The sequence below is a fragment of the Oenanthe melanoleuca genome, chromosome 1, assembly GCF_029582105.1.
Source record: "Oenanthe melanoleuca isolate GR-GAL-2019-014 chromosome 1, OMel1.0, whole genome shotgun sequence".
Lineage (NCBI taxonomy): Eukaryota > Metazoa > Chordata > Aves > Passeriformes > Muscicapidae > Oenanthe > Oenanthe melanoleuca.
Genome location: NC_079333.1, coordinates 11,976,255 through 11,999,685, shown reverse-complemented (window position 1 = coordinate 11,999,685; position 23,431 = coordinate 11,976,255). Strand labels below are relative to the sequence as shown.

Genomic DNA, 23,431 nt, shown 5'->3' with positions numbered 1-23,431 from the left:
ATCTACATTTTTTATCATCCCTATAAAATGTATTGAAAGGCAACTTATAATACATCAGAGATTAGATTTTTCTTGTGCCTGCCTTTGTCTAGAAATACTTCCCCATTACCTTTAGGAAGAGCTTTTTCATTTTCATGCCATTTAACTCCAAATGAAGATCCAATCTCTTCTCCTTCTAGAAAGAAATATGTTCAATATTTCCCTGGAAGTTCAGCTTCCTGAACCTTTCAAATATATGTTTTACTCTTCTCAAACCAAGGCTATTTCTTTCCTCTAGAGAAATATAAAATAACATCAATTTAAAAGGCAATATATCTAAATTTTCACTTCTCTACTAATCATTACTGATAAGCATCAGCATATTGCTGTTGAAACCTTATTTTCCTTGAGTCTCTCAATTAAAAAAACAAAAACACATAGTGGTAGCTGAGCTGGTAGTGATAGTAATGTTTTAGAATATGTATCTAGTGGAAAGGAAATGGAAGAACAAATTAAATACAGATTACTCATAGAGCATAACTGTAACAAAATAAGGACAAGAATTTTTACACTTTATTTCAAGTGACTTCTGTCATTAATCTTTGTGTGTGATGGTTTGGATTTATAACAATGTCCCAAAGAGTGGGTTTGAGATTAGCAAATCTGCATGGAAATCCTGTTTTTGTCATAAAAGACAGTGTTTTGGTCTTTTAGGAGAGAGATTTTGATATCTTGCTGTTCTATTGATATCTTGATACTATTCCTCTGGTTTTGGGAAATCTACCTGAGCAGTGAGATATCTCGGAGTGACATGTATGAAAAAGTGATTGCAGTTCAATGAGATGCTGAGGACAGCAAAGCCCAGCCAAAACCATAAAAAAAAAAAAAAAAAAAAAAAACTTCTAGAACTGATTATCACATTCTAGAATTCAGAACATTCAGTTTCCAGAATACACTTAACTCCAGTGCATAAAGGTGTGCACACACTGTTATAAAAGGTTTATGTTTAATTCCTTTGGCAATTTTACAAACTAAAAGTTAGATTAATAGATCATCTTGATTAGTAATCTTGAGTAATACAATTTCATGTTTTTTCTGAACTTATCATTCAAGCACTCAATTACTTCAATGACTTTACTGAAGCCAAAGAATAGATTTTCAGGTTTTTGTTTCTCTCGTTGCCTCAGAGTGCCTCAAGGGTTGTCCATTAAACTGAACTTCACTTCTTTTGAAACACAACAATATGCAGACATATTGAGTATTTGTGAAGGTTTAGGACAAAACAAGGTTTTGAGAGGTAAGTTTATTTTTCAACTAATAATGCTTTTCCATTAATAAAATCTAAGTGGTAAAATAAGCATTTTGAGGTATCAAAAGTTGCACATGTATGTTTAAGAGGAAGACTGGATCTGTGTAAAGTTACCCTCTTAGACAATTAATCTCAATATACCTGTCTGCCCTTTAATTTGACCAGATAAAACCCTTATACATTATGAAATTTCTACTTATTTTTTTAAGATTTTATTTGAAAGATCTTGATAATTTCATCAGCCTCATGGTCTTGTGGGGTCCATGTTTCATTGGAAATATATTGTCAGAAGTTGCTGTGATATCACACACAGTAACATAAAAGGAACAGGTCGGAGAAGTGCTACGGAATTTCCTGGAAATCTTTACAAATATGGCATTGTTTTCCTCTTGGAATACTGCTGATACTTTATCTCAGTCTCTGCATTCTACTCTGAAAACTGAGATTGAACCCATTTTTCACAAGACTCAACCTATACAGCTAAATTCTATCAGAGGAGAAAAACATACTGAAGATAGACATAGTCAGCAAGGTATATTATTGTTTTTCCTTATTTTTGGAAATAGGTGGAGAATGGGAATGAGAAATGGTAAAATACTAGTTAATGTCCATATTGGTGAATATGAGAGATGGAATATGCAAAATATTTATATGTCAGCCAAACAACTAAATGCTTCAAGGGTTTGAAGCTATTGTAGCAGGATCACAGTAAAACAGGAAAACCATTTCTTAAAACTCAATAAACTAATCCACTGTGGTTTTGTGACAACACTGGAAATTTTAATGTGCATTTGATTATTTTCTCTCTGACTGTATGGCTTTTTATTTTTTTTTCAGCTTCTCTATCAGGGACCAATCTTGAAACAATTTACATTTTTTCTCATGAGGCTACAGCACAGTTTGTGTCTGATTATTCTGAGAATTATAATGGCTTTAATGCGACATACACTGCATTTAATGCAAGTGAACTAAACAGTAAGTGTTCTCTGTGTGTATGTGTCTGCATGTGCTTGATTTTTTTTTTTCTTTTTTATCCCAAAATTTTTGTGAATTTACATTTTCAGTTTGAGGAAGTGGAGGTAGAAATTGAAGCAGCATTTTCTGGTCTCAGTCCAAAAACTAGCTCCACTTTGAAAAATTTCATACTGGTTTGAAGATCAAATAAATTATTTCAATGAAGCCATTCACAGGTTTAGAAGCCTGTATGTAGCAGTAGGGTAAAAGTAGGAAAAGTCTGGATGAGGTGAATCTACAGTAACAAAATGCAGCACTATGACTCATAATTTGGTAATTGGATAAGTGAGGTTTCTTTAGCTGCTAAATTTGGAGCAGGAGGTGAACAGGGAATGTGGCTGGGATGGGAAATGCTGCAGGAAGCATCCAGAGAGCCACCAAGTTCTTGTCAAGTAGAAGCCCTGCCTGACCTGCATTTCAAGGCACCATGAAATATCATGAGAACAAAAGTGATGAGGATGCTGCAGCAAAGCCATGTGGGCAAAGGAGGAGCAAATGAGAAAGAAGAAAGAAAGAAAGAGGCATCCCTGGGCCATGGAGCACAGCACTCTGCTCCAATGGTGAGCCCTTTCTGCTGGAGCAATCCAGGCCTTGGCAAAGTAAAGAGGAAAGGAAGAATCAGAAATGAAGGTTGGTGAATGAGTGCAAGAGTATGTAGGGCTACCCTTCAAAAATAGGGTTTTGTTAACAACTATAAACAACACATTTATTTGAGTAATTTTGTTGTATTGCATAAAGAGAGAATTCAGTCACTGTGGGCTGATTTACAAATATATTTAAACTTTTACATTCCTGTGTAATTCTGAGAAAATACTTACCATCTCTGTCATCTTTTATTTACTAGAAGTTCTAATTCACAGATTATGAGAAAATCAATTGCACTTTTGAAGACGGCTTTTGTTTCTGGATACAAGATTTAGATGATGATTCAGACTGGGAAAGAGTTCAGGGTTCTACCTTTCCCTTGATGAGTGGTCCTGAATTTGATCATACATTTGGCAACTTGTCAGGTAAGATCAAAAAAGTGGCTTGAAGATTAAAGGAAAAACTTGATTTAGCTTATATCACTGTATTATGGATTCTTCATAGTGGTATTACTAGGATGCCATATTATTCTGCCAAAAAAATATTAGGGCTACCAGACAAAATGTTTTATGCTACTGATTGCCACCTTGTGAAGTATACCAAAACTAAAAGAAAAAAAAAAAAAAAAGTAAAATTATTTAAGTGTGAGGTACTAAAAATTTCAATGCTATTATTACACCCAAATGCCTTATCTGAGAAAGGAATTTGTATGGGACAAAAATGTTATAGGTCAAAACCTGGTTGTTGAACTTGAGGGGAAAAAAGTACAATTGCATTATTAGGCAAATAACTTCTGTTTCATCCCTCTCTACTGCTGGCATCCTCATGGTTGTCACAAAATAATTTTGATTTAAATAAAGTTGACCTACAGTTTACAGGGCACATCTCTGTCCCCAGTTACAGCACAGCAAACAGACCAAGTGTGCCAAGCACACAAACACTCCAGTAACTGTAACAGTTAAATAACTTAATTGGAAGTGTGGTCATATCAAAAGTGGAATTCATTTAAAGAGACAACACTGATAGGAATTGGATTTTGAGTGTATCATGAATCCTTATACCAGAATTAGACTCCATAACAAAGGCAACAATAACTTTTTCAGCTTTCTCAGTCCAGCTAAAACTAGATAAAATACAAATTGGATTTTGCATTGGTTATATGTATTCTATGCAAGATTTACATAAAACTTATTCAGTGACAAATAAGTGGAAAAATTGCAAATTATTCTGAAAGAAGTTACTCCTGAGAAAAGAAAAATAGTATTCTGCACTTTATCAGACAGAAATTATTCACACCTCTCTGAGTAAATGCATATTTTCTAAACAATCTTCAGAACAGTTTTGTCTTCCTACTTGACTCCTAGAATGCAAATCAGATGAAATAATGAAAAATTTGTTTAATAAAACACTTGACAATGATTTCTCTCTCTCAAAAATGTTAATCTATTTTAAGTATTCTCTGTTTCTTGTGCTAAGTCTAAGCTGACATATGTAATGTTCCTATGTGCAATGCTACTATTGTGTTGCATATTTAAATTTCTGTGACCTGTATTTTGAGTAAATTGCATCATTAATATCAAGCTATAACATTCAGTGAAACTCTTCTTTTTTGTTTTTTTCTGCTTTTGAAAAGCAAAGACCTTAATATACATTCAAAAATTGATTCTGAATTCTTAGGGAAGTGATGAAAAGGAGAACTGTCCCTTTGATTATATGAAGAACTTTTTTCCTTAAGTCAGGTATCATGTATACTTTAGTGCATGCTCTCAAAGTCAATAGAGGAAATTGAAGACCTGGTTCAGATTTCAGATTATTATTCAGGAATTTTAGCCTCCCACATGAAAAAAACTTGATAATCTGGAAGTATAAATAACAGAATACAGTGCATATAAATTATTTCATATCATTATAATTATATTGATTTGAAAATTCTATTAATATATTTGCATATATATGTATGAGATGATAGATAGATAGACAGATAGACAGACAGACAGACAGATAGAAGAAAATGTGAGATTACACCCATTATTTGAATAGAGAAACAATTTTATTTTAAAGCTACCTAAGTTTGCATTTCTTATGACAAATCCCATTGCTTCTCTGGCCTGGCCTCACAGCAAGAAGAAGGTCACCTTTCCAACTGCAACAAATTTTCTCAGAAAAAGCTACAAACTCAATTTCACAAATAAAGGGGAGTTTTGTTCGTTTATAATGCCCAACCTTGTTATAAAATATTCCCATAGTCATTCTCTCACCCTCTCAACACCCAATCCATATTTCACATTGTGGATACAAATAACGAAATGTCAGGAAATTCTTCTGCAAAATCACAAGTTATATCAAACAGGAAGACATTTGTATAAACCCAGGAGAATTGCTGCCTTCACTGAATATAAGGCAGGGTTCCTGCTGACTTGAAAAGGACTAGTTTGCCATTGCTTGTCTAGTTCTGAGGAGAATCCAAGAGGTTTAAAAGTTCAATTTAATGTCATTGATTGATGAATATAACTTGGGGTAATCACTCACTTTTACTGGGTTGTGAATCTTCCAAATCATGTAGCATTATCAGTTGTTGATGTTATTTTAAATGTAAAAACTCTAATTCAATAAGTAAAAAAGTAAAAAAGGAAGTTCTTCTGTCCAGGCTAAAGTGTGATCATTATCTTGCAGGATTTTATATTTCCACACCCATCGGACTTGGATTCATAGAAGAGCGAGTCCGGATTCTGAGTTTGCCTTTGGTCCCTTCAGATCTGTATTGTCTAAGCTTTTGGTATTGTCACATCATTCCTAAACCTGTGTTTTGCTTAAGAATATACCCAAAGTGCTTTCTTTTATATATTAATCCCATTCAGCATGCCAGCCTGGTTCTGTTTGGATTTCCACAATCAGTCTCAATTCTGGGCCTGAAATTTAACAGCTTCATATTTGCTTTTTGCAGTTTGCTATAATGTACTTTCTTTTTCACCCTGTGACTAATATCCATTTCTGTATGGTATTAAGAATCCCTGAAATGTTTTTTGTTGTGGAGCTTTACTAGGGCTCTATAATTCTAGGTGTAATTTAAACATACACTTAATATTACTTTCATGCTTTCTTCAAATTAATCCTAATTTCATAAAACATTATAAAATAAAAAGAGTGAAATTCTTTCATGGAATTTGACTCTATTGTAATAATACCAATAACAATAATTTCTCTTCTAGGTATTTCATGTATGGGAGCAATGTTTACCGTTTGAGAGTTAGCATAAGTGATGAGCATGGTCAGGAAAAGATCATTTTCCAGAAAGAAGGAAACTATGGAAACAACTGGAATTATGGACAAGTAACTTTAAATGAGACATCTGATTTTCAGGTTTGTTAAGCCACATTTTTTTTTTTTTTTTGTCATTTATTTTAACTAAACTGATATCAGAGTTTTCTGTGAAATGAACCCAAAATCCCACTGTTCCGAAGATAATACTTATTATCATTTAACAATGCCTGCCATCAAATAAATGTTAGCATGCAGAAGATTGGAATCCCCATTTGATTTCTCACAGCCCCTTTTCCCTACTCTGGAATTTAGTAATATTTCAGAAAAGAGAAAACCTGATCATTGTCGAGGAGCAATGAATGTTATCATGGGAGCTTTCCAGAGAACAAGAGTGCTCAAAGCCTCTCAAAATCTGCTATAAATATATAAATATAAAATCTCAATAGTGAGGGTGATGTGAAACACTTAGCCATGAGAAGATTTAAATTTAAATTGCTTTAGATTGTGAATCAGTGTTTTCACTAATTACTTACAGATTAACCCACTGAAAGTGTGCTGCACATGGAAGTGGTTTTGATACCACATGATTAACTACTGATTTATTTGTAAACAAAAGGAGGAGATTTATTCCAGACAATTCTTTCAGCATCTCTCTTTTGAAAACAATTTCTTTTTATAGGTATTTGGCATGGTTTGCCCTGCTACAGTAGTTTTGATTGATTTCTGGCAAGCACTGCTAGAAAGATGCATTTAACATCTGAGGAAATAAATCCATTTGTGACCTGGCTGCATCAGATTTCCATGAAATATGTAACCACATATGATCTCAAGAAGATTGCTGTACCTAACTGTATTTCACCAGCACTAATTCCTTGCTTGCAAGATTACTTTAAATATGTGGTTATTAAAGAATGATAAAGAACAAATGAGATTAATTTTAGTTTTTTTGTGCCATTAGTTCAGGAGAAGTTTGGGCTCATGAGCAATGCAGAATTGTTTTTAAAATAGCATGAATTTATATATAAAGAAAACTTATTGAATAGTTTTAAATCGTGTTCATCATTTAAATAAAGAAGCTACTACATTCCTTAGAGTGATCCACTCAGTTTGCATAGTGCTCTTCTGTTTTGTGAGGAATTCTGTCTCATCCTCAATGCCTTCCCCTGAGTGTAACACCAGCATAAATTACAATGGAAATAAGAGCGTTCAAGAAAAGACAGACTGGTACAGCACAGGAAGCTGAAAATGGTTCATGAAATTATAAAATTCTATTTTTTTTTCCTGATTTCAGGTTATTTTTGATGCCTTTAAAAGGCGTGGTCCCAGTGATATTGCCGTGGATGACATTGGCCTGACAAAAGGAAAGTGCAATGATAACAATTATGTGGAGCCAACTCTGAGGCCAACTGCTGCTACCACCCCTTTAGTTCCTAGTAAGTAAACACTAAATCACTGCTGATTTCCTATTGCTGTGTTTGTGTTTTAGTGGGTCAGAATTTTATAAAAAACTCCCATCAGCATTATGAATTTATCTTTGGGATAGCACACAAAGAGTGAGTTCCATGCCTCTCCAGACAGGTTGCACAGCTTGATCCAGACCCTTCCAGCTGCAGAGTGTTTTAGAGGAAAGCAGAGAGGTTTAACCTTCCTCAAAACATTCCAGGCTCACAAAGCTAAGCAGGAAAATCTCACAGCAAGAAACAGAGAAAATACCTGTAACTGTCCTTATAAATCTGGATAACTTTTATAAAAGAGAGAAGAAAGATTGTATATGATGTTCAACAAGTCCAAGCACATTCAAAGCAAAACCCAATAGAAATATAAATAGAGCTTATGGAAAAATCTTTAAACTATCTGATGATATCTTTGCAATTTATTCTGAATGAGGATGAAATTTTGGAAAAATATTTCTACAAAAGCCTTATTCAGGCATATCTTCAAATCATTAAAACAAACACTGAGCATGTTCAAGGAGTGCCTCTTATTATATTTACAGTGCCTTTCAAAGCACAGCTGGTTTCTCTCTTGGCAACATACAGTAAATAAAAATGGTCTAAAATTAAAATAATTGTAAGACTGTTCTGACTGACAATGTTTGCATTGTATTCATGTTGAAACACAGTACACTAATATTATTATTCTCTCAAATCTGTCACCTCCAAATTTACTGCATCAGGACAGATAAGAAAAAAAAAAACAACTTCTAAATGTAAGAGTAAAATGTAGTTTTAGAGCTCCATCATGAGACACGGGGAGGTAAAGTTCAACAAGGCGTGTCTGTCAGCAAAATTAAATTTTAATAACAGTAGTAATTTCAGTCGTAGTTTCTCAAAATGAGTTTTGGAATTCAATAGCAGTTTTTATTAAAGTAATTTTGTGGAGAGATGCTGATGCCTGCCCCCTCCAGCTAACCTTCAGGTGCTGTGGGTAAACACACCTCACAAGTTGGCACCAGACTGATGAGTATTGGTAAATAGCAGCTGAGTGCTTCTTTAAAATACCAAAGGAATATCAAACTATAGATCTCTACCCAAAGCATGGTCATAACATTTTAACATTCAAAAGAAGGACTTGGTAATATGGCTTGAAACTCCTTGCGAAAGAGATTAAAGAGATCCATGATACAAAAGGACAGTCTGAGCTGTTGCTGGGGAAAAAATAACTTGTTTTTGTAATTTTGTTGGGACATGCTACAACATGTTATCTGGAACCTGATTAAAAAAAGAGTGAATTTGATCAATCATCTTCAAAGAAGTATGAAATTGCTTTGATGAATGTGTGCAAGCTTACTAACACTAATGTCACGTCCATAAACAAGACATAAAAGAATTTGAGCTGAGTCAATTTCTTTTACTAGAACTAGAGCTTCAGTACAAGTCATTGGCATCATTCACAGTGCCACAAAAACTCCCTGAAACATAAAAAAGGATATTTTTTATGGTGGCTAGGTAATCAGGATTTGCTTTTGTCTTTTGCACAAGACCATCACATTATACTTTCATGTAAAACAAAGATTCCTTTCATCTTTATGTTAATTTATAATCTGTCCTTTAACAAAAACAACAGTGTGGAAAAGACAGTGTACATTCCACACTTAAGGTATATCAATAGGAACTGCAGTTTAGGCCAAAGCACAGAGATACAGGTCTATCATTTCTAAAGTTGAGAAAATCATCTGTTGTGCTCAACCAAGATTGTTGGCTGTGATTACAATTTGGTTCTCTAATGAATAACAGCTGCATGAATAACTCCATAAGAATTTATGTTTAAAGATCACTAGAAATTTTTAAAACATTTTTAAAACATTATTTCAAGATGTGAATAAACTCAATTTCTTCTCCTGTTTTTCCATGCTAGCCAAAGATCACCACTAATGTACCTTACATGTATTAAACACCAGATAAAATTTCACATGCCGTAATATTCCATTTAAAAAAAACAATGTAATCTTTATCTGTTGTTCATGGTATTTATAGAAAATAATCCTCATTGTGAGCCATATGGCTGAAGCATAATATAGTTATTAGTCGAGTGAGATTGTTAACAGTTCCTTTTCCTTCCTGAGAGTTCAGCTTTTCTTGCCAGGAGTGATTCAATGAAATAGAAAGTTCTAGAAAATGTCTGTTGTGAGAGAGTTCAGGTTTTTCTTGGTTTGGGGGGGGGTTTGGTTGCTTGTTTTTTTGGTTTTTTTTTTTTTTTTTTTTTTTTTTTGTATTGTTTTGTTTTGTTTTGTTTGTTTGTTTTTTGTTTTTTTTGAGCTTTCTCTCAGTGAGATTCGATAGTCAGACTTTGTAGGACTTGTAGATTATGGAATCCCCAACCAAGGGGCTTACAGTGTGAGGTGCTGTCAGACATTTGATCCATAAGGGGTGGGGAGGAGAGAGTTAAAGCTTAGCCAAAGTCCAAGATTAAAAAAAAAAGAAAAAAAAAAAAAAAAAAAAAGAAAAAAAAAAAAAAAAGAACCGAAACAAACAAACAAACAAAAACCCCAAAAAACAAACAAACAAAAAAACCCCAATAAAACAGCAATTTTAATTCAAGGAATAAAATACCAAAAAATCCCCCACCAAAATAAAGAAGATAAAGCTGTATTGCCTTAACTGCTATTTCCTGAAGCAAGTGGAGGACCACTATTGATTTTTGAGTGAAGTAATTGTGAGCAACAAAAGTGGGATATCACCAAAGTTCATTCTCATGGTTCATTCAGTCAATCTGATGGCTAAAATGAAAAATATAAATAATATTTCTTAGTATCAAGTAAAGTTTTTTGAACACAAAGCTGACAAATTTGTGATGTAATCTATTCTGTATCAAAATTATATATTGATACAGAATATTGACTATATAAAGTACAGTTAGCTGTGTCCACATGTCCACGTTGTGAGTACATGTATATGTGTGTACACATATCTATAATATTTGCTTTTACAGAGATTTTATTAATTTTTACCTGTAAGTACATATAAATCTTTATGGCAAAGGTCTTTCCTACTAGAGCAGTTGTTTTAAGGAAAAGGCAAATGACTGTTTTAGCCATTTGGCTGTTAAAGATTTTGGGGTCCTGAAGGAAACAAACGGTATAAGGGGTTTATGGTTTTTTTTCTGAAAATTTACTTGCTAGATGACAAAAAGAGCTTTAGATTTATCATTGTTACCACACATTAAAAAGTTAAGACAGCAGGTTAATTATATTCTTGAAATGTCTTTTTTTTCAGCTGACTGTGGAGGGCCAGTTGAACTCTGGGAGCCAAACAGTACATTCAGCTCTGCAAACTTTCCAAACAATTACCCTAACCTAGCTTCTTGTAAGTCATTCTTTTCCAAATCTTCAGGAGAAGTTTAATCATATAAAAATAGAGATACTAAATCTGTTTTTCCAACAGATGCTGTCAAGCAATAATAAAAATAAAAAAAATAATCTAAGGTATATACAGTGGGATCTTCTAACTGCATTCTATATAGTACTGAGAGGAAGCTAAGGAACCATGTGCCAGCTGATTAAAATGGGATGAAGACAAGCATAATCAATGGAATGGGGCCAGACAGGCCAATTCCATCCTGCCTATTATGTCAAATGTCTTTATGTCAATGTAGCACCACATAAGGTGATGAAAGTTCCCATTTTACCATAACCTGGTGCATTTGCCAGGTTAATATCATCACTTCTGCTGTTAAATAGCTCAGATGTGCATGCATTTTGTAAAGAATCCTCTCTCTACTGAGTGTTTCTAAACATTCTAGTGAGAAGACATTGTTATTCTACTGACGTTACTCAATTTAGATTAAACTTGAGCTGGAAAAAGTGAATGCTTCAAGGTGGTCCAGTATGTCTTCTTGATGGATAAAGCAAGGAAGAGAGCTTTGTCATTACTTCCTAATGAAATTTTAATTTCTTATTCCTTCAGTCCTGGGAAATTGTACTGGGATTGTAATCATAAGAGTTGTCATTTTGTGTTTCTGTTCCGCTTGAGACATGGCTCACATTTCCAGGATTCATTTCACAAGTTCCCAAATGAGATTCCTACTAGTGAGAAAATACTTTTCACTCCATGAAAATATATATTTTTTTCACTTTCTTGCCAGGATTTCCACAGCATCTACCCTTAGATTAAATATGAGATAGTATAGGCTAAACAGAAGCAAAGAGTTGTTTTAACTTGAAAGACAGGTTTCTGTGACTGATTATAAAAGTTATCTTACTATCAAATGAGACTTAAGTGACAAGACTATTTGTCACATTGTCACAGTCAGAAAAGAATGAGCTTTATTACTTTGGGGAAATTCACAGCTGACATGAATGATTAAAAACATATGTATCTATATCATAGAAGCCTAAAATTAGTTTTAAAAAATGTTTTAAGAATGAGAAATTATAGAATTTTGGATCTTGACAGCTTTTAAATACAAGATTTAAACTTTTTAATTTCTTGGGTGATTATTAAAAATTTAGGGGAATTTTATTTTTCCTCCCAAAGCCCTTCAACATGAAAATGGCACAGCAAATGTAACTACTGAAAAGGTGATTTTTGTGTGTGTGTGTAACTATTTTCCAGGTGTGTGGTATCTGAATGCTGAAAATGGAAAAAACATCCAGCTTCATTTTCAGGATTTTGATCTGGAAAGTATTTATGATGTGGTTGAAGTCAGAGATGGCAGAGGACCAGATTCCTTACTTTTGGGCAAGTAGCAGCAGTGGGTACTAAAATGAATGTAATCAGACAGCTGGAGCAAACTGATGGATACAATATCAAGGAAATTAAATTCCTCTCATTTCATTCACAATTTTTGGGCCTCAGAAATTCAGAGGAAAAATTGAGAAAGCGTATTCTATGTGACATCAGGTTTCCAAAACATTTACACACACTCAGCTCTCCATGCAATCTGTGTGAAATTAACTTCTCAGTAAATCAGAATGTTTCTATGTGTGGACAAATGGATAATCTCTTAGGTGAAACTTATTATTGTTCTATGCTGATTAGTTTTGGGGTCAAATCTGGTGTTGGGGTCTGACCATGGCAGTCTGATAACAATTAAGTTTGGGGGAGCAGCTACATCCCTATGGTTGCAGTATTCACTTTTTGAACCCAAAACATTTTGAAATGCAAATGAACAAAACAGGTTGAATGTGCTCATGTTTTCCTGGTGAATAGCTGTCTACACAGGGAAAGGCCCACTGCCAGATGTCTTCTCTACAACAAACCAGATGACAGTGATCCTCCAGACAGACAAGTCTTCAACAGGAAAGGGATTTCTTGCAAACTTTACTACTGGCTACCATCTAAGTAAGCAGCTGAACTTTTGTATTTAAGAAGTTGTACCACAGGCCAAATATATTTCAGAAAATGTGGAGAGTGCAAAGTGACTCTCAGCACTTGCTCAGTAGAAAAATGCAAATGTTAGAGAGAAAAAGGCTGGTTACTCCTCTGTACTTTATATTTCCTGGCAAGAAAAGAAAAGTGATGAGTTTGTTCCTTAGTGTAATTGGGGCAATGGCTATATCAAGTGCAACTCTGTGATACTTGGTACTTGGATCAAAATATTTTCAGATGTTAAGAGGGCAAATACTAACTATTCCCTATAAAAACCCCACGAGAAAACATCCCTTTGTAAATTATTTCAGGGTGTCATTAAATTATGTTTAAATGCATTTGTAAAATATTTACTATTGATAACATGCACTAGAAGAGAAAAGTATATGTGGTAACTCTGATCAATATTTGCAATATGGTCATTCTTGTATCTTTAAAAATTTGGTCTCCAGTGTGTGAATAATCTGGAAAAACTAGTCTTAAATATTTACACAGAAGTGGTTTTGGTTCCAGCCAGATCCCTTCTGAAAAGCTCTTGATTTTCTTGGGGACTGCAGTTAGACTTGTCACTCATAATTCAGCAATCAACTCTCCAAAATATGCAAAATGAAGCATAATGCAAATTACATGGAAAAGTAGTATGCTTAGCAGGACCACTAATTATTCTATCTCTAGGCCAATCTTAACTGAATTAATTAGAGGCTTTGTATTACTTCTGTGGAAGTCTGACAGGAAAAAAGAGAAAGAAAAAGCAGTATGTATTGAGAGATGTGTGAAGTACATTCAGTTACCTGAAGAGGAAGTCAGCAAGGATCTAGGTTCTTTTTCTCACTTTAACTCTCAGAAATGGCAAGTTTCCCCCAGCTTATTTAATCAGGGTAGATTTTTTATGGCTTCACAGTAGCAAAAATATTACTTTCTTAATGTTTTTTAAAATCTTCACCTTTGGTATACATTTGTAAAATTAACTCTGTTTAATCCCACTGTGCAAGACTGAGATGTTAGTTTATATTTCCATATGACAACTTTTCTGCTTCTTGTTCTGCTTTCTCTATCACATTCGTTCAGTCCAAAAACTCTCTGCCTTTTTTTTTTAAAGCTGGTTCAGCATCTTTGCTGGGCCAGCCTTGCCCATATTTTGTAAAATGAAAATTAAGCTTAGCAAGGCAGAATTCTCAGAGTGGCCATTGCCAGTTCTGGTTAAATATATTAAAAAAGTTCCATTTGCAAAATAATTATGCTTCTTCATGATCTTGGCAGGCAAAGGACAAAGACTAATATCATTAGCATGAAGGTCTAGGGATAAAAGGATTGTCAGCAAATAAATTAGCTTTAGAAGAAAAGCAGATTTTTCTCTATATTTTATTTTTTCTATAAAATATTTTTTTTAAAGTAAGATTTATTTGAACAGAAATAATTGTTGGCAGTATACAATATAGAAAAACCACTGTCAATTAAGGACTAAATTCTGTGGAATATCTGTCATTAGTTTTGGACATTGAATGTGTGAAAATCTAGTTCAAACCTTATATAAGACTTCTAGATAATTAAGTATTTCTGTCAGTAAGTCCAGGAAGGTAAAAGAAACAATTTTTTGATGGAATTTAAAAGTTTATGACTTTATATTTACTGTAATACAAATGAAGCCATTAAAAATACACTTTGGTCACAGAAAGAATTATAACTTTACATTTACTCTCTCCCTTATTTGCTTTTATTGTATAACTGATTCTGAAGTAGCTTGATCCTTCTTTTATGAATGCTTTCCTCATTTATTCCATTTACTTTTGTCTCTTCCATCTTTTCTAACAAACAGGTTTCAGAAGGAGACTCAGCTCTCATTGCCTCTTTGCTCATATGCTTGACTTGACAGAGTTTAGGTCTCTAAAATTTGTGAAAATGCTGAACATTTAAAAAATGAAATCATTAGTCACATTTTGACAGGATTAGCTTTTCACTCCCATATTTATCATTTGCAATGGAAGAACACTTCTAACTGAGCAACTCTAACCAGAGCAGAAGCTACAAGGCAGAGTACCACAGATTTTATTCTTAATTAGCTTCTATTTATTTGAAAATTATCTTTATTTTGAATGAAAGATGGATTAAAATGGAAATTCATACTATCTACACAGTTTTCTTCAGGTGAACTGTAAGCTCTCCTGTGAACATCAACCATCCTCACAACTGAAGATTAATTTTCCTCTCTTGTTTCCCTTCAGGGGCTTGCACAGTTGATGAGCATCAGTGTGGTGATGGGAAATGCATCCCACTGCACAACCTGTGTGACAATGTACCTCAGTGTGAAGATGGCTCTGATGAAGCAAAGTGCAGTAAGATTTCCTTGATACAAAGAAATCATAGAATCATTTAGGTTGGGAAAAACTGTTAAGATCATTGAGTCCAACCCTTAATCCAGCACTGCCAAGCTCACTGATAAACCATGTCCCCCAGTGCTGCATGTCTTTTAAATCCTTACAGGGATGGTGACTCCACAACTTTCCAGGTTGACATGCCTGACAACCCTTTTGGTGAAGAAATGTTTCCTGGTATTGAGCCCAAGCCATGCACATTTGGTAGGAATTTCCTAGGAAAACAGCCACAGGACCTCAGCTAGTGTAGGATGCTGCAGATGCCTGCAGGTCATTCCAATTTGCACAGCAGGATCTCATTGGGTTTGTCAGTGCCAGGAAAAGAGTAACTTTTCCCAGATAGTATGTGGAATCTGGTGAAGAACTCAAAAAGTTGGGAAGCTCCTCTGTGCTGAAAACTGTAGTTTTTTATACTGGCCTCAAAATTAAATGGAAATTCAAGATATGCTTTTCTTCCACATCCATTTCGTATTTCCAAATTCTACTTGGTTTTGTTGTAATTAATGCTGTAATTAATCACAGCAGTATAAATTCTGCAGTGCAGGGTAGAGAATACACGTGTCCTTGGTGGAAATTCCCAAATAGTTTTTTGGGTGCAAAGCCAAACTGTGACACGTGGCACCCTTCCACCCACCTGGACTGCATAGGCTGAATGGATGGCACAGCTCTGGTAAAGTGGTTCTTTCCAAAATGCATGTGCACAGTTTATCAATTCATTTCACATAGCAGGGAAATGAGATTATCTAAAACAATAATTTAAATTTAAGACCAATGCTAAAATCGTGTTTGGCCCAGCACAGCAGTTAAACTGCTCGTTCTGACAATCTGCTTTGGAGAACCAAGAGAGGATTTAAAAGTGGTCTTTAAGCTTAGCACAGTTCCTCTGTTTTAAAGAGCTCTGATAGGCATCAGATATGTTTTTAGGTTTGTGCTGACAGTCCATTGATTTCAATATTTTTTACATGCATATACATAAAAATATACATGGCATATGTAAATACATGCAGCTATATAGATGTTTGAAGACACAGATTCACTCCTCAAATTAGTGCCATTGGCTATTTTGTTGCAAACACATTCTTCCTTTAAAATGTGTGGAATAAAACTCACTTCAGTTTCCCCTTAAGCAAAGAAAACTTGAATTTTTTTCCAGTCATTGCTGAAGAAGATCTGAACAAGGTAACCATCACTTGTGATTAACACAATGTACATTTTCCCAAAGATTTATTTTGCCACTGATTATTTATTGCTTCATAACAAATTACCTCACATGAAAAGCCTGGAAGATGTGTTTCCAAAAACCCATTTAATCCAAATTTTGGCTAAATCAATCTATGTCTTAAAACAAAAGGAAAATTCAATTAGAAACTCTCACAGTGAGTCTTTCCACTGTCCAAGAGCCTTGTTCATTTTCCTGAAACCAATTTATCAGAAGTGGCAATTTGAACCAGAAAAACTGTATTGTCAAATCCCCCAACTTCTGAAACTTCCAGGGACTGCAGACAAATGCCAGAATTCTAAACTATATGATATCTGAATTACGCAGTTGTTGAATCCTTTATTATTCCTTACCAACAATGTATTTGGAGAAGAACATAGATCTGATGAGGAGAAAGGAAAAGGAGTTATAATTCAAGTTCTCCCAAAAAGAGGGGTGTCAAAAGTAATTTAGAGACACCTTGCAGTGCATATAATTACAAGATGTTTATGAAGCTCAAAAAATCAATTTAATTTAATCTAAGATTTGCCATTAATTGATCACTGTATATCACCTCTTTCATTCACGCACTCCAGATGTCACAGAGGCATTTCTAAAAATCTAATTTTTTTATTTACTATGGTGGGTACTCTTTGTGAAAGCATTTTGGTGGAAAAAAGGTATTTTGCACAATTAAGATTTATTTTTTTAAAATGTTTTGGTAACCTATAAATGTCAATTCATTGCATGCTTTTCTCTACTTCACCATGGCAATACCTGTCATCTACCTGAAATGCAGCTGTAGGTGCTAAGACATATATGAGACTCTGTTGACATTATATATAAATTTAATATTATATTTAAAAATTCTTATTTTATATACTTGTGCATACATGACATTCTGTTGGCTTTACAGCCCAACTTCCTTAGTCACTATGCCAATAGCAAAGGAGTTTTTACCAATATGATAACAAGTTTCTGAATTTTTGTTCTGAATATTTTCTTTTGGGAAAAGTTTTTATAGAAGGACTGGTTTTCAGTGAGCTTTTATTATTAGTGGGAATGTTTTAACTGAAACTGCAATGAAAACAGTGAAAACTCATAGCAATTGGAACTGGAACTGGAACTCTGTCTGGTTGATTGGTTGGTTTTGTTTGTTTGTTTGTTTGTTTGTTTTGGGTTTTTGTCAACACTCATTTTAACCTTAATTCCAGTCAAGTATTACTGAGTATCATGGAGCTAAAGCTTCACACATTATTTGGGAATTATATAATGCTGACTCAGAAAAAAATGCATTGTTTAGAGTTCATGAAAAATGTACTGTTTATTGTCTATTTCTGAGACCTTTGCAAAATACAAGATATGAAACTCTCCCATGGCAGAAATATAGGAGATAATAATAGCATTTCCTTCCTGTAGGAACAAAAATTTGTGGAAATTCTGGGTTTATCACCTCTGCAATGCATTTTAACTCTTTTTGTGTTCTTCATTGGCAGTAACAAATGTCTTTATATTACACTTCTATTTTCTTGGGGTCAGGGAGGAAAGTGGTTTGCCACCCATCTAAAATGCTCCTGCCCTTTCCATTCTCCAGTGAGGTTACTCAATGGCTCTGTGAGCACTGAAGGGCTGGTGCAGGCCAGGATGGGGGAGTCGTGGCATCTGGCATGTGCTGATGGTTGGAGCCGAGAGATTTCAGACAGTGTTTGCCAGCTGCTGGGGTTGGGGTGAGTGATGAATATTCATTGTCCTTTGTAACTTGTTTGTAGATTTGTTGAGTGTATGTTGGCATGTTCCTCCTCATTTTACTGGTGTACTCTCCAAAAAAATGGCAAAAGTATGTGTCTCTGTCAAGTGGAGTGCTTGGTGTGCCAACCAGTTTGAACGTGTGCAAACCCTGTGCTGGTGACATTCAGTACAGGATTGATGACTCTGAACATGGCAGGCTGGGCATGAGGATACATATTGGAGAACACTGGGAGAGTGTTGTGGATGCATCACTCTTTTATCACTTTATGTCATCATTTTCATCTTCACTTTCAAAAGGAGGGCTCAAGGGTAAACTGGGAGCCAGCAGCAGCTTAGTGCTGCTGCTCATTCCAATCAGAGATAATCAACTGGATATTCTGCTACTGGGCTCCCAATGCATTTCATACCCATCATTAGATCTGAGCTGTTGGGACAGGAAATGGACTTTCAATGTAGACTTAGAGTAGGGATGGAGTAGGGAAGGATATGACAGAAAAATAGAATTGGCTTTAGTCACTGTTCAGAAGAAATTCCAGGGGACACATGGGAATTGTTGAGTGCAGGGTGTTGTACTTTTCAATCTGTGGTAAAATTTATGGCCTAAATTTTGCCTTACTCACCTCATGTGCTACTCCACTGCCATCCACTGAATAATAACTAGCTTTCCTGCAGTGCTGAGGTTTTTAGGGAATGTCACTCATCCAACTAATAATCAAATTAAATTCTAAGCTTGCAATTCATTATTCTGGTCTCTGACCAAAAAAAGATGCCTACAAATCCCCTTCTGATAAATTAATTTTATCAATCACAGAATTAGAATGACTTAGAAAAATATTCAAGTGTTACTTCAGAAATGCTTGAATGAATGTTTGCTGGTTTCTCAGGTTTTTTACTTTTTTCCTTTGGTTATGTAATGAGTTTGCATAAATATCAAGTAGCCACATTCACAAGTCCTGACTGTAATTTATGTATGCATGCATGTAAGAACATACAAACTGTTTAAATGTGCTTCTGGTCAAATACCTTGTTTTTTAGAGTGGCCAGTGGTCTTCTTCCTCTGATTCTTTCTCCCCCTGCCCTGCCTCCTTTCCCTTCTGGACAGAAGTAATTTTGTGCTCTATTGATTTAATTGACATATTTGATAGGTTTGAAAAAAATTTGCCTTCCATGGTATTCTACCTTTTAAAAAATACTTAATGCTTTTGTCCCTACAACATTCTGCAGCAATATCTTTCAGGTTGTCTCTATAAACTACTAAGGTGCACTTACTAAAAGAGTTGCTATTAAGCTTCCTAGTTATTTCTTGTGAATTCAATTTATTGGTTTATTACATATGCCCATTGTCAAGAAAAAAGATTTTTAAATCTCACTGGTATCACATTTTTGTAATGTGGGTGCTACTGCAGTTACAGCATAGGACAAAATTCTCATATATGTCTCTATATGTATGTATTGATACACTAATAGGTATATATATATATATATATATATATATGTATATATGTATCTGTATATATATGTAACTCATGTGAGCATCACACTATTCTGCTTTCCCTGTAGCAGTGTATTTGTTAATAAGTGTCACAATATTTGTTACTAAATGGATGTTCTCAATAACAGGTCCTGAGCAGGCTGTAGCTCATGCTCCCACACTGAATTACAACCTAGAATCATGCTTTATTAGAAAGACAGGCTAAAGTTCATCTAGGACAATTTAATTTTACTATTAATTGCTTACACATTTGCTAGTCTCACTTGTTGTTTAATTTATAAAAAAGGGCTGAGCTGATAGGAGTCCTGTATTATTTCCTGATTATTTATGTATCTGGGCTAAAAAGTGCAAAGTTCCTCACAGGTTCTAATAAATCTAATGTGGGAATCCTTTTGCCTCCATTTTTTAAATATGTGACTGTTGCATCTGTGACTTCTACCAATCAAGAAGCCAGTCTTGGGACATGCTGATTGTGTATCCACAAAATACACTGTAGGCAAATAATTTACAAATCTTCTTAATGAGTCTGGGGTGCAAGATGAACAAATTGATGCTCTGGAGAAACCTGAAAATAATCTTTTGCTCAGCTTGCACTTGTAGCTTTGTGCATCTGACAGCACTGCTAAAATCTGTTGTCAGCATCTTATTTCCTGGAACCAAGAAAAGCACACACTGAGCTTTTCACCATTCCATTGGGCAGAGGCAAAACAATCCTGTTTCCCTGGGACCAGAGCCAGCTGGGGCTTTGCTGAATTGCACCCAGGAATGAGGGTAGACCTGGCAATTTTGTCACACCTAAAACTCCAACAAGAGTGAGAGCTTAGGCTTTGCTCTGAAACCCTTAATTCAATTTTTTTTTTTCATGAACTTGCAACATTTTTCAGAAGGAAATGAGTTCCTGAGAATACTTTGCTCATCTCAGCAAAGTTCTTCATCATAGAATTTGACTCTGCCTACCTGGCTTGGCACTTTGCTGCTCTCTCAGATTGTCTAAAAGGCACTTCCAGGCTGAGAAATGCAGCAGTAATGCCTTTTCCAGCAGGTGGATTGTACAACTCTCCTGGTGGCACAGCAGCTTGTTGAACAGCTCTTTATTTCACACACAGCAGATTTTGAGGCAGATTCCAGATTTTATACTTCCCAGGAGAGTGAGGTTTACTGCATTTGAAGAGAAGACACAGTGCAGGTGCTGCCTGTGCATTAAACAAATGGTTCTGTTCTTGCTCCTGAGATGTCAGGCTAAAGGGCCAGATGGGAGGCTGCCATCCCCCAAAACATTATGCAGTCTAACCACAGTTATCTTTTTTCCTCATGCTTCCTCAAGGGAATGCACATATGTTTCACAGATATATGTTCCAAACTGGTCATAGGAAGTATCACCAAGTACATGATGCAGAATGGACTATAAAATAAATCTGGATATGGTTTCTAAATGTCAAAACAATTTGTCTCACCAATAGTACATAGAACTCTTAGTTCAAAAAGCCATTGCTACCAGAAAAAAAAACCAACAAACAAACACAACAACAACAAAAAAATAACCAAAACAAACAATCACAAAGCAAAACAAAAACAAAAAAAAAAAAAAAAAAAACCCCTGCAAAAAAAAAAAAAAACCAAAAAAAAAAAAACACTCCCCAAATTTTGTCAAAGAATAGACTAAATAATGCCTTTAAATTGACTACATGACCTTTAAAGGTCCCAGCCACCCAAACTGTTCTGTGATTCTGTGACTCTGTGAATACACCCCACTCCTGCTCAATAGCAAACATGGCACTATTGACTTATTCCTCAGCCACTCTGATTTCAGCAGATCTATGAGATAAAAATTAGCTTTTTTTTTTACTTCATTAGATTCTTCATGATACAAAATACAATTTCATTTCTTTCCCAGACAGTATAACACAAGTGTAAGTGCACCCCTCACAAGGTACCCTATTACTGCCCTGTTTGGCATACTAAGTTCTAGTTCCAACATTTAAGAACTGGTATTTCAAACCCTTCATTGTGGCACAGAAAAGCTGAAATTAATATTTACTGCTGCCAAATGAACTAAATAATATCTCTTTCAGCATATTGTATCATTAGAAATCTTAGAATAAGATGCAAGACTGGAAATAAGTGACTCACACTTTAATCCAAATGAGTTTCAAGCTTCAAAAATCTCCTGCTAAAGGGTCATTATTGGAGGAGAAGAAAAAAAAATTAAAAAGCTGTTGTTTTTTTTCTCTCAGCATAATAATTTCCCAAGTATTGCTCCACTGGTGGAACAGGGTGTATATCTAAAAATAAGTATGTGTTTTTTTGTCCCAGGGATGCAAACATGTCATCAGCTGTATCATTCACAGGAGATGGCCCATTTGTCACCATCACCAAAGGAAGTAACCACAGCCTCATTTTTACAGAAAGGTGGGTACAGTGAGGTTTCTTACTTACACAAACCATGTCTTTAAGGATGGTGGTGGTTATTTATGCAATAATATATAGCTCAAATCCTAACTGACATCTCCATCCCTTTACTGTGGAAATGATATGCTCTTTTAGCGAAATATTTCTTATCTAGAAATTTCTAAATTATGAGTACATAATATAGTAGAATTAAGACTACCTATATATAATATAGAAGAATTAAGATGGAGGGACATTCACTCATAGTTAGAGAGTAGTTGTCACAGTTGGTTTGCTGTGTAATCAGGAGTAAAATAAACACTCCAAAATGTGATCCATCAAGGCATCTCTTTAAATAAGATGAGTCACACTCGACAGTCCTTTGACTTTATTTTGATATATTGATAAATTGACCTTGGACTCACTGAGGATTGCTAATTTAAACCATCCACAGACAGGTATCTATATTTTAAAAAACTATCCCCACTCAGAAAATGATTTCTGGATTTGTGTCCACGTGTACAAGTGAATTATTAGATGGCATGATCCTCAGAACACATTTGATTCCATTTTAACCTTTCTCAGTCCAAGCTGAAGTGATTCTGAAGGGTGCTCCAAACTGATATTTTCTTGTAGATTAAATTAAAATGTGATATTAGCCCAGGATTGCATCCTCAGGAAATGGTGGGATTTACAATACAACCCCCGAGGAAAAAGGCTTGCCATCATCCATTTGAAGAATTGTGATTACTTCAATTACTGTTTTCTGCTTAAGAGGGTTTATTGTATAAATTTTCTGGATTTCTACCAGAACACTGAGCCAGAAAATTACTGTCTAATTGCTAAAATACTGAAAGCATGTTGAGGACAACAAGAGTCCGTGTTCCTCCAGTTTCCCTTTATAAACATACCACACAGTAATAAAGCAAGAGACACTTCCTAATTTTCTATGGTCTATTATTTTGTCTACAGGGAAAAAAAATTAAGTGTTAGATTTTTTGTTCTAATTATGCTCTGTTAACCCCAAACATTTATCATTCTCATGGATACTGAAAGTATCTTAAACTAATGGGATATCATTGGAGGCTATTTTTCTTTTTGTCTTTAGTGAATGTCTGAACCAGCATTGCCACAAGACATCTTGAAGAGCAGTAATGATTTAAAGATGTCTTCTATTAATACCTATTAAACACTAAAAGTGATTAAAGCAGGAGGAAATGGAATAAATTCATTTATCTTAGCTGTATTTCAGAAATAGGTGTCTTCCTCCATGTT

The 23,431-nt window shown here is 34.8% G+C and overlaps 1 protein-coding gene across 6 annotated transcripts in view; it reads left to right on the top strand.

The window, feature by feature from the left end:
- TMPRSS15 (transmembrane serine protease 15) overlaps nucleotides 1-23,431 on the top strand; it is a 49,929-nt gene that overhangs the window by 18,374 nt on the left and 8,124 nt on the right. For all 6 annotated transcript variants that reach the window (XM_056487678.1, XM_056487671.1, XM_056487711.1 and 3 more), the window contains 12 exons: nucleotides 1,167-1,276; nucleotides 2,126-2,263; nucleotides 3,163-3,312; nucleotides 5,561-5,663; nucleotides 6,097-6,247; nucleotides 7,440-7,581; nucleotides 10,864-10,953; nucleotides 12,202-12,327; nucleotides 12,799-12,930; nucleotides 15,180-15,290; nucleotides 18,122-18,254; nucleotides 22,082-22,177. In XM_056487678.1, the coding sequence (XP_056343653.1) occupies nucleotides 1,167-1,276; nucleotides 2,126-2,263; nucleotides 3,163-3,312; nucleotides 5,561-5,663; nucleotides 6,097-6,247; nucleotides 7,440-7,581; nucleotides 10,864-10,953; nucleotides 12,202-12,327; nucleotides 12,799-12,930; nucleotides 15,180-15,290; nucleotides 18,122-18,254; nucleotides 22,082-22,177 (1,482 nt within the window). The remainder of the gene's footprint in view (nucleotides 1-1,166; nucleotides 1,277-2,125; nucleotides 2,264-3,162; nucleotides 3,313-5,560; nucleotides 5,664-6,096; nucleotides 6,248-7,439; nucleotides 7,582-10,863; nucleotides 10,954-12,201; nucleotides 12,328-12,798; nucleotides 12,931-15,179; nucleotides 15,291-18,121; nucleotides 18,255-22,081; nucleotides 22,178-23,431) is intronic.